At 42.4% G+C, this 12,111-nt stretch overlaps 1 protein-coding gene across 3 annotated transcripts in view; it reads left to right on the forward strand.

The window, feature by feature from the left end:
- The window catches only part of fbxl2 (F-box and leucine-rich repeat protein 2), a 305,824-nt gene that overhangs the window by 79,344 nt on the left and 214,369 nt on the right, over positions 1-12,111 (forward strand). For all 3 annotated transcript variants that reach the window (XR_010975078.1, XM_068032240.1, XM_068032241.1), the window contains exon 3: positions 6,012-6,066. Coding sequence is in view for 2 of the 3 variants with exons in the window: in XM_068032240.1 (XP_067888341.1) it covers positions 6,012-6,066 (55 nt within the window). In the remaining variant the exon portion in view is untranslated. The remainder of the gene's footprint in view (positions 1-6,011; positions 6,067-12,111) is intronic.

The raw sequence follows: 12,111 nt of genomic DNA on the forward strand, positions 1-12,111 counted from the left end.
GATTTGAGGAAGAACTTTTTTACCCAGAGGGTGGTGACGGTCTGGAATGCCCTGCCTGGAAGGGTGGTAGATGCAGGTTGCCTCACATCCTTTAAAAAGTACCTGGATGAGCACTTGGCACGTCATAACATTCAAGGCTATGGGCCAAGTGCTGGCAAATGGGATTAGGTAGACAGGTCAGGTGTCTTTAATGCATCGGTGCAGACTCGATGGGCCGAAGGGCCTCTGATGCACTGTATTATTCTGTGATTCCTCCAGCGTGGTCCAGATAGCAGAAGCATTGTTTCAGTATGCCAATGGTCTGCTTTATCACTTTCATGTAGCAGCATGGCATTCATTGTATTCATGTTGCACAAATGTGCATGGGCTGTGCATCAGAGTCCTATGAGCAACATTGTCAGCAGATAGCCCTTTGTCGCCGAATATTCACCCTTTGGTTTGACATTGGGAACAGATGTTCTCAGGGAAATGCACGACATAAATGTGGCGGTTGTTTAGGGAGCACTTGCTGCGGCTGCTGGATAGGTTTGTCCCGATGAGGCAAGGAAGGGATGGTAGGGTGAAGGAACCTTGGATGACAAGAGATGTGGAACAGCTAGTCAAGAGGAAGAAGGAAGCTTACTTAAGGTTGAGGAAGCAAGGATCAGCCAGGGCTCTAGAGGGTTACAAGGTAGCCAGGAAGGAACTGAAGAATGGACTTGGGAGAGCTAGAAGGGGACATGAAAAAGTCTTGGCGGGTAGGATTAAGGAAAATCCCAAGGCGTTCTACACTTATGTGAGGAACAAGAGGATGGCCAGAGTGAGGGTAGGGCCGATCAGGGATAGTGGAGGGAACTTGTGCCTGGAGTCGGAGGAGGTAGGGGAGGTCCTAAATGAATACTTTGCTTCAGTATTCACTAGTGAGAGGGACCTGGTCGTTTGTGAGGACAGCGTGGAACAGGCTGATATGCTCGAACAGGTTGAGGTTGAGAGGGAGGATGTGCTGGAAATTTTGAATGATATGAGGATTGATAAGTCCCCGGGGCCAGACGGGATATACCCAAGGATATTACGGGAAGCGAGGGAAGAGATTGCTGCGCCTTTGGCGATGATCTTTGCGTCTTCACTGTCCACTGGAGTAGTACCAGATGATTGGAGGGTGGCAAATGTTGTTCCCTTGTTCAAGAAAGGGAATAGGGATAACCCTGGGAATTATAGACCAGTCAGTCTTACGTCGGTAGTGGGCAAATTATTGGAGAGGATTCTGAGAGACAGGATTATGATTATTTGGAAAAGCATGGTTTGATTAGAGACAGTCAGCATGGCTTTGTGAGGGGCAGGTCATGCCTCACAAGCCTTATTGAATTCTTTGAAGATGTGACAAAACACATTGATGAAGGAAGAGCAGTGGATGTGGTGTATATGGATTTTAGCAAGGCGTTTGATAAGGTTCCCCATAGTAGGCTCATTCTGAAAGTAAGGAGGCATGGGCTACAGGGAAAGTTGGCTGTCTGGATACAAAATTGGCTGGCCCATAGAAGACAGAGGGTGATAGTAGATGGAAAGTATTCAGCATGGAGCTCGGTGACCAGTGGTGTTCCACAGGGATCTGTTCTGGGACCTCTGCTCTTTGTGATTTTTATAAATGACTTGGATGAGCAAGTGGAAGGCTGGGTTAGCAAGTTTGCTGATGACACAAAGGTTGCTGGAGTTGTGGATAGTGTGGAAGGCTGTTGTAGGTTGCAACGGGACATTGACGGGATGCAGAGCTGGGCTGAGAAGTGGCAGATAGAGTTCAACCTGGAAAAGTGTGAAGTGACTCATTTTGGAAGGTCGAATTTGAATGCGGAATACAGGCTTAAAGACAGGATTCTTGGTAGTGTGGAGGAACAGAGGGATCTTGGGGTCCATGTCTATAGATCGCTCAAAGTTGCCACCCAAGTTGATCGGGTTGTTAAGAAGGTGTATGGTGTGTTGGCTTTCATTAACAGGGGGATTGAGTTTAAGAGCCGCGAGGTTATGCTGCAGCTCTATAAGGCCCTGGTTCGACCACACTTGGAATATTGTGTTCAGTTCTGGTCGCCTCATTATACAAAGGATGTGGAGGCTTTGGAGAGGGTGCAGAGGAGATTTACCAGAATGCTGCCTGGACTGGAGGGCATGTCCTACGAAGAAAGATTGAGGGAGCTAGGGCTTTTCTCATTGGAGCGAAGAAGGATGAGAGGTGACTTGATAGAGGGGTACAAGATGATGAGAGGCATAGATAGAGTGGATAGTCAGAGACTTTTTCCCAGGGTGGAAAGGGCTATCACCAGGGGGCATAATTTTAAGGTGATTGGAGGAAGGTTTCGGGGAGATGTCAGAGGTAGGTTCTTTACACAGAGAGTGGTGGGTGCGTGGAATGCGCTGCCAGCGGTGGTAGTAGAAGCAGATACATTAGGGACATTTAAGTGACTCTTGGATAGGTACATGGATGATAGTAGAATGAAGGGTATGTAGGTAGTTTGATCTTAGAGTTGGTTAAAGGGTCGGCACAACATCTTGGGCCGAAGGGCCTGTACTGTGCTGTACTGTTCTATGTTCTAAATGCAGGTGGCAGAGCAGACGATCACAGAATGAAGGCATCATGATTGCTGCCAGGATACCAGCCATTGTCTTGCATGATTCACTGCCTATGGTCTCTCACCAGCTGGACATTGAGGGAATGGAACCCCTTTCAGTTTTGGTACATGGCAGAGTTGATATGCGGCGCCCACAAAGCAACGTACGTGCAGTCAATCTGCTTTGCGGGCATGCAAGTAATTAGCGCCCTGCACATGGGAAAGCCTGCAATCCTTGGAAAGCCATGTGATCGCTCCACCTGCTGGTCTGACAACAGAGAATGAAATATAGTTAGCTGTCTCTGAATAGTGAGCCTCAGTGACCTCCCTTATGAAATAGTGGATGCCAAACTGCACAAATTTGCAAATATCTCTAGTTCCAGCCTGGAAGGATCAAGCTGCAGAAAACTTCATTGCCATGGTCACTTTCACAGCCACTGGCAATGTGGTTCTTGTCCTGCTCTGAGCTTGCCGTTCTGGCAGCAGCAGTTGGCAGATTTCAGTGAGGATGTCGTTATAGAAGTGCAGATATCTGACATTGTTCCTTGCTGAAGTTCAGGTCGGAGAATTGGTCCCTGAACACCATGAGTGGATATAACCACCTGCTGAGGTCCTCTTCCTCCTAGCTGGTCCTGCTCCGTGTGGCCTCTACTCATTCTCCCAATCGTGCTGCATTCCAAGTGGGCATTCCTACTGCTGCTCCGGTATCTTGGAGAAGCCGGTTTATGCAGAAGTCCTGAAGTCTTTCAGCACTTACCACACCACTCCTGTCTACTTTTTTGCAACTTGAAAGAAGTATGGAAAGCAGCAAACACTTGTTCAATTGTAGCAGCAAGCAGAGGAAATTAGTCAGCAATTAACTTATAAGTAGTTGATCCCTTTAAATACCATGAGTGGGGTGTGGCCTTTCTGCTGTTTAACGAATGCTCAACTGTGTGAGGTTAAAAGAGGGCATTAGCTCGAGAGTTGAGCTCCAGATGGCACTGCTGGCATCAAATCTACAGTGCATACTGATGTGTTGATCTGTCTGTTCCACATACTTCTGGCGGATGTTGGTTGTCTGCATGCTTCCACCAAGATGGCATCTGATGTGTTTCATGGCAGAAGTGTGCACATGCGCCTTGTGCGCCACTTTAGTTGCCAAGGGTGTCATTTAGGGACTAATCAATAGGTGCCACCAAGTCCAATTTCATGCTTGATGTGGTTCTTTTTTTTTTAAGCATGACCATTTACCCTGGACAGATTTATTTGTGGACAGCTTTGTGGCCTCTGTGTACGTCCCTGACATTTGTTACTTTTGATGTTGTATGCTAATGTTTGGTTCATTTGAGGTCTTGGTGTTTATGCTGTTATTCATTTGGACTTCTAAGTACTGGGAATGTGATGCTTAAGGTAGATTCCATTGAACCTCTTGTGGGTCTGCCAGCTTGACATCCCTTCCCTGGCTTTAAATTCTTAGTCTTTATAATGGGCCACATATTAGAAATATGGATAACTTGTAAAGGAAGAACCAGTAACTTGAACTGTTGGTTAGTGTTAATGCAGGAAATATTAAGTGTCTGATCTGTGAATTCCTCAATAATGGTTCAAGTTTAGACTGAATATGGAAGCCTCGCATGAAGGGAAAGATGAAGTACTTCTGGAAAGAGAAAACAAACATTTAGATTCTTGGATGGGTCATAGATAGTTATATGTACAGAGAATTTAACATACTTATTCCCTGGAGCATGCAGTGAAACTAATTTGCATTTAATCATCCTGAAATGTGCCTTTGTACATATAATGCTTGACAGGGTTACAGCCCAAATTAGGTTGGCCAGCATTGTGCAATCACCAAGATGACTAAAATCATCTATGGATACTGTGGATAATTCATAGAACACTATCTTGTGGCTTTGTTCTGTTTATGCTCACCTGATTGAGAATTTAAGGTTTGAGCTTATATTACTGGTTATGATATCCTCTTTGAGGGTAAAAGTTCAATAGGGAAGAGATGAATCTTTCCCTCATTTATAAACAACACAGAGTGTTCCAGTCTTAATGTGACATAGGAAACTCCCTCAGAAGAGTCATCAAGCCAAGGCAACAGCCTTTTTAGACAAAATATGGCTTGCATCTAGGGTGAAGGAGGTCAGGCAAAGTGGGGAGCAATGAAGGACAGAAGAAGGGGCCTCCTGAACCTCCCACTCACAGCAGAGAATCAGGAAAGAGAAACATATGCTTGAAACATCATTGCTGCTGCTGTTTGCAGTGAGGAAAAACTGAGCAAGTGCTCCAGTTTGAAACATGCAAGCTGAGCAGAGGAAATCAGCATATGTATAAAGATTTTAAAGGAACAGGACTTCTAACACTACTCCCTCTGTACAAGCAGCGGCCTGTTCTATTTGTGGAGAGAGTCCTGCATTTAAAGAATAGGAGCACTGCACCTTGAATGGGTAATCCAACATTACTTGTTGCAAAATGGTGTAAATGATGGAAGGTAATTTGTGCTTCCTGACAATTTAAATTGTGCTAGATTTGATTATAAGTCATACTAAACCTTCATTTTTGACCCCATAGACGTAAGTGGAATGAGATTGAATTGCTGGTGTGCAAATAAGACAGATGGATAAGAATTTAATGCTACCGTTGCCACAGATCTTATTCTTGCGCACTGGGCAACTTCTTTGCAAGTGATGGGGAAGGAGAGAAGACACAAACATACATTTACTTATATCAGCTCCCTCCCCAAAAACATTGTGGGTGTACCTACACCACAAGGACTGCAGCGTTTTAAGAACTACCACCTTCTCAAGGGCAATTAGGTAATAAATGCTGGCCTAGCCAGCAATGCTCACATCCCATGACCAAATAAAAAAAAATCAAAGGATGCTGTGTATTTTCTTCATGAGCTCTCTACATATAATTAGTAATTGCTTTCATCCTGTGGTGATAGGATATCTTCTGCCTTCCTGCCATATTCATTTCCATCTGAGCAGCTTTCATTCCCTTCTCCTGTCTGAACAGCAGGTGTATTCAGGTTATCTCTCATACCAGAGAAGGTTTTACACCATTAGTTTTATGTTTGGCATGCAGTGACTTTTGTCTCTTCCTGTAGCTGCAGTCCCCAGCAATGTTTAGGAACAGAATTTTCTTAATTTTTTTTTGTTGAAGGTTATGCGTTTGCACACTGGTTTTCAGAATTTAACAATTTGAGAAGCCAAATCAGTACTCATTTATAAAGATCTACTTTGTGGTAAAAGTGCAACAACAAACTGCTGGGGATGGAAACTTGGATGTGGGAAACTTAATGGTGGTTATAATGCAACAGTGTTTTATTAGGTTCTTTAGTAAGATCGCTGTGTTGGTCTGACTTTTTTTTTAAACAAATGTTTCTTCTCCAGGTCTGACTGTCAGCTGCAATTTTGTAATGTATTTTTATTGTTTTTATAGAATATTTTCCTTCTTGGATGTTGTCACTCTGTGTCGGTGTGCTCAGGTTTCCAAGGTACAGTATTGTACTTTTAGTTGTATTTTTAATAACACCTGAGCAAAAATGTATGAACAAATAGCTGGGTGATTTTGCCATTTCGATATTATGCACCAAACATTGTAGTAATTGCTTGCGATTGAAATATCTGAAACAGTCACTTCATGAAGGCACTAATTTGTTGGTTCATTCATTTGTTATGGAGGTGAAAGGGAAAGAACAGTCGAGCAGTTTGTATCACAGTTCTGTTGCTTAAAGAGAAAGCCACACCACGCATAAGCAGTGTATTTAGCCCCAATGATGCATACTTAATTTTTTTCTGGTTTTGTTTAACAATGCTTTTGGGAGAAAAATAATGGAAAGCGACAGCAGGCCTGCCAGCATCTACAAGGAGAAAAGATGGATTAACACTTTGGTTATAACTTTTTGTCAGGAAGGCTTTTGGTATATTGGTAGCTTAGCTCAACAGGGGACCAGTTTATTGTCATCAGATCATCAGTGATCTTCCAGTATGTTTTCCAGCAATTTTTCATATTGTGGTGGATTTTTGAACTGGCTTTGGAAGGTACCTATCAGTTAAAATATGAAGGTTGTTTCAAGTGCAATTTTATAACCTACGCATGCATACAGGGTTAAAAAAAATTACCTGTTTCTTTTTAGTGATCGTTTGAAGTTACCTGTTCAATAATCATTAGTTTTCATTTTTATAGGGTTTTTAAAAAATAGAAATACTGTGGATGCTTGAGGACTTCTCAACAATAAGACAAAATGCTAAATATAACTGGACGCTCTTGGTGTTCTAGATCTAGGTTTGATATTTTCTGACTAGTCAAAAGACTTAAAGTTCTCCTGTGTGATCCTCGTAATTTAACTCCGGGCTGTAGTTGAAATTAGGTAGCTAATTTGTGTCTTAATGTCTTGATTGCAAGCAATTACTACAGTTTTATTGAATGGTATACTTTATTTTTATGTTCTACTGGATTATTGATATGCCTTTGAGAATGTTAAGAGAAACTTTAAATTGCTTTTATAATGTTCAGACTCTACTGCAAGCTAGTTTAAAAATGGAGGTACAATGGTGCTTGTAGCTCCCCTTTATGAAAAATTGGACTAACCCAGTCTACCTGCTTCTGTACTACCCTTTTTTGTAAGGAGCACAAGATTTTCCCCGCAAAGTGGATGATTGAGAAGCTGCAAATGTAAAAATATGTAAAAAGCATAATAAATGTTTGGTGCAGAATATATAGACTTACACAGAATATACAGCACAGAAACAACCCATTCCATGATGGCGTTTTGTGTTCCACTTGAGCCTCCTCCCATCCTTCTAACCATATCAGCAGAGCCCTCTTCCCTGCTGTCTCATAAGTGTATCTAGCTTCCCCTTAAATGCATTTGTACAATTCACTTCAACCACTCCCTGTAGAAGCAAGTTCCACATTCTCACTACACTCTGGGTAATATAGTTTCTTCAGAATTCCCTACTTGATTTTTTTGGTGACTATCTTATATTGATAACCTCTCAATTTTAAAAACTTCTATTGGTCTTAGCCTACTCTTTTCAAGAGAAAAGAAACCCACCCTATTTGTTTCCTGATGGGTATAACCTCACATTTCTGGTATTATCCCTGTAAATCTATTTTACACCCTCTCCAGTGCCTCTGTATCTGCTATTCAATGTCATCAAATGTAATAAATATCAAACATTTATTATGGGCTGGATCTTCCTGGAGCAGGATATATCACAATGTGTTCCATTAGAATTCTTCTGCACCTTCAACTCAAATTCTGATGGAAGTATGAACTGGTGGTGCGGTGAGGGTAATGTGACATTAGGGAGGGTTAGTAAACATAGGTGTTAAATTAATTCTTCATAATGGCATTCACCAATAAAACATCTCGATAAATGCTAGATCCAGCTATTTTGACTTGGAAATCAATTCTATCATGATGTGTGTAGGGATCAAGAAATTATATTATAAAGAAACTCTTTATAGAGCACCTAAAGTAGACAGCATAAATGCTAGAATCCTCGAAATGAGAGAACAAACAGGTGAGGCTCTGATCATTATTAGGAGCTGTATAAACATAAGAGCTGTGATTGAAGAATGAAGAGGATAGTGAATATTAAAAAAAATTATGAATCTGGGAGACTGGTGTAATGGGCCGACACATGGCAGATGAAGTTAATGTAAAGAAGTGTGAAGTGATGCATTTTGTAAGGAAAAATGAAGCAGTATAAACTAAATGGTGTGGTTTTAAAGGGGGTACAGAAGCAGAGAGGCTTGGAGGTTAGAACCATAAAAACGTTACAGCACAGAAAAAGGCCATTCAGCCCATAGTTTGTGCTGGCTGAAAAAACTGTCCACCCAATCTAATCTCACCTTCCAGCACCTTGTCCATAGCCTTGCAGGTTACAGCACTTCAGGTGCAGGTCCAGGTTCCTTTTAAATGAGCTAAGGGTTTCTGCCTCCACCACAGATTTGGGCAGTGAATTCCAGACACTCACCACCTTCTGGGTGGAAAAGTTTTTCCTCGTGTCCCTCTAATCCTTCTACCAATCACCTTAAATCTGTGCCCCCTGGTAATTGACCTCTCCACTAGGGGAAATGGGTCCTTCCTGTCTACTCTATCTAGGCCCCTCAATTAAGTCACCCATCAGTCTCCTCTGTTCTAAGAAACACAACCCTAGCCTATCCAATCTTTGCTCATAGCTGCAATTTTCAAGCCCCGACAATATTTTTGTAAATCTCCTGTGTCCTCTCTCCAGAGCAATTGTGTCCTTCCTGTAATGCGGTGACCAGAACTCTACGCAATATTCCTCTTGTCTTCTCACCCCCCCCACCCCCCACCCCCGTCTTGTCTTTTCCGCCCCCCCCCCCTCACTGCCAGAGAGCATTAAAAGGAGGTTTAATAAAAATATTCAAAATTGAGGGATCATGATAGTGGATATGGAGAAACTGTTTTCATTGGTGGAAGGGTTGGTAACTGGAGGACACAGATTTAAGATAAATAGCAAAAAAGCCAGGCAGGATAATTTTATTCATATAAGTTATGATGTTCTGGAATGCATTGCCTGAAAGTGTGGTGGAACCAGAATCAACAGTAACTTTCAAAAGGGAAGCAGATATATGCTTAAAAAGGAATAATTTGCAGGCTATGGGGTACAAGCAGGTGAGTGGGACTAATTGGATAGCTGGTTGGCACAGTGGACCTAATGGCCGCCTCCTGTTTATGATTCCATAAATGCCAATAGACTGTTATGTTGTCTACACAATATAAATTCTCTATAGTGGGGAAAAGTTTAATCTTCTGAAGATAGAAGATAAGGAGTAGTCATATGTGTTTAGAAGCAAGAGGTTGTTCCCCACAAGCAATAGAATTTGTTAATTAAGAAGTGGGGGCAACTGTCAGGGCAATACAATTTTCTTGTAATTTTAGAAGGCATTTTGGTTAAAGTTTATATATAAGCTTTTAAAAAGATTATGGCTCATGTAATCAATGGTAAGTTAGCCAAACTGGAGGGAAAGATGTGCCATAAAGTGTTCGATTACATCAGAAAAAATGAGACGCAAGTATTCAATGAAAGTAATTGTATTAGTAGAAAGAGACTTCAAAAGAGGCCTGGATGCAATTGTATGCATGTACAAAAACACGAAAGTGGTGGATGGCAAAAGGCCATCAGGTCTGTCAAGTTCATCCAATGCTGACGTAGTGCTGCCTTGTGCATCTGACTCAACATCTCCTCTCTGCAAGCATCCCGCCTCAAGATACTCAAGTTCCTGAGAGGTGAAAAATTGGCACATAATTTAGAGAAAAACTCTGGTTACATGCACAGTCCTGTTAGGAAGAGAGTTCCAGGTTTTTGACCCAGCAACAGTGAAGGAACAGTGACATGGTTCCAAGTAAGGATGGTGCGAGATTTGGAGGGAAACTTGCAAGTGGTGGTGTTCCGTGAGTCTGCTGCCCTTGTCCTTCTAGGTGGTTGAGCTCGCAGATTTGGAAGGTGCTGTCTGAGAGTTGCTGCAGTACACCTTGTAGATGGTACGGGCTGCTGCCATGATGTGCCAACGGTGGAAGGAGTGAATGTTTCCGTTTGATGGGCTACCGATCAAGCGGGCTGCTTTGATGATTTCAAGCTCCTTGAGTGTTGTTGGAGTTCCACACACCCAGGCAAGTGAAGAGCATAACATCTCTTTCCTGACTTGTGCCTTTTAGATGGTGGACAGCCTTTTGTGGAGTCGGGATGTGAGTTACTTGCTGCAGAATTCCCAGCCGCTGACCTGCTATTGCAGCCACTGTATTTATAAGGCTGCTCCATCGGAACATAGGAGCAGGAGTAGGCCATTCAGCCCATCGAGCCTGCTCTGCCATTCAGTACGATCATGCTTGATCATCCACTTCAATGCCTTTTTCCCCACACTATCCCCATATCCCTTTATGTCATTGGTATTTAGAAATCTGTCAGTCTCTGCTTTAAACATGCTCAATGACTGACCTTCCACAGACCTCTGGGGTAGAGAATTCCAAAGATTCACAATCCTCTGAGTAAAGAAAGTTCTCTTCATCTCTGTCCTAAGTGGCTTCCCCCTTATTTTGAAATTGTGTCCCCAGTTCTAGACTCCCCAACCAGGGGAAACATCTTGCTTGCATCTACCTCGTCTATCCATTCAAGTATTTTGTAGGTTTCAATGAGATCACCTCTCATTCTTCAAAACTCTAGAGAATAAAGGCCCAGTTTCCTCAGTCTCTCTTCATAGGACAGTCCCGCCATCCCGGGAACAAGTCTGGTGAGCCTTCGTTGCACTTCCTCTATGGCAATAATATCCTTCCTAAGCAAAGGGGACCAAAACTGCACACAGTATTCCAGATGCAGTCTAATCAAGGTTCTATACAATTGAAGCAAGACTTCACTACTCCTGTACTCAAATCCTCTTGCGATATAGACGAACATACCATTTGCCGCCTTAATTGCCTGCTGCACCTTCATGTTGGCTTTCAGTGACATTGATGAGGACACCCAGATCCCTTTGTACATCTACACTTTCTAATCTCTTACCATTTAAGAAATACTGTAAACATCTATTCCTCCTACCGACATGGATAACCTCACATTTTTCCACATTATTTTCCATGTTCTTGCTCACTCACTAAGTCTGTCCAAATCCCCTTGAAGCCATTTTGCATCTTTCTCACAACACACATTCCCATCTAGTTTTGTGTCATCTGCAAACTTGCAAATATTATATTTGGTCCCTACATCCAAATCATTGATATATATATTGTGAACAGCTGGGGCCCCAGTACTGATGCTTGCGGTACTCCACTAGTCACAGCCTGCCAACGCGAGAATGACCTGTTTATTCCTACTCTCTGTTTTCTGCCTGTTAACCAATCCTTCATCCATGCCAGTATATTATCTCCTAACCTGTGTGCTTTAATTTTGCTAACCAACCTCCAGTGGGGTATTTTATCAAAAGCCTTCTGAAAACCCAAGTATGCTACGTCCACCAACTCCCCTTTATCAATTCTGTTAGTAACATCCTCAAAAAACTCCAACAGGTTTGTCAAGCATGTTTTGCCATTCATAAATCCGTGTTGACTATGCCCAATCCAACATATTATCCAAGTGCCCATTTATCACATCCTTTAGAATAGATTGTAACATTTTCCCTACTACTGATGTAAGGCTAACAGGTCTGTCATTCCCTGCTCTTTCTCTCCCTCCCTTCTTGGATAGTGGTGTGACATTTGCTACCTTCCAATTTACATGAACCGTTCCAGAATCTATAGAATTTTGGAAGATGATCGCCAGTGCATCCACTGTCTCCATAGCTACCTCTTTCAACAGTCTTGGATGTAGAATATCAGGTCCTGGGGACTTATCAGCCTTCAGCCCCATTAATTTCTCCAATACAACCTTCTGACTAATACTAATTTCATTCAATTCCTCATTCTTCCTCGTTCTTTGGATCTCTAATTCTGGGTGATTTCTTGTTTCTTCCTGGGTGAAGACAGACACAAAGTAATCATTTAGCTTCTCTGCCATTTCTCTATTCCTCA

This window comes from Heterodontus francisci, chromosome 5 (assembly GCF_036365525.1).
Source record: "Heterodontus francisci isolate sHetFra1 chromosome 5, sHetFra1.hap1, whole genome shotgun sequence".
NCBI lineage: Eukaryota > Metazoa > Chordata > Chondrichthyes > Heterodontiformes > Heterodontidae > Heterodontus > Heterodontus francisci.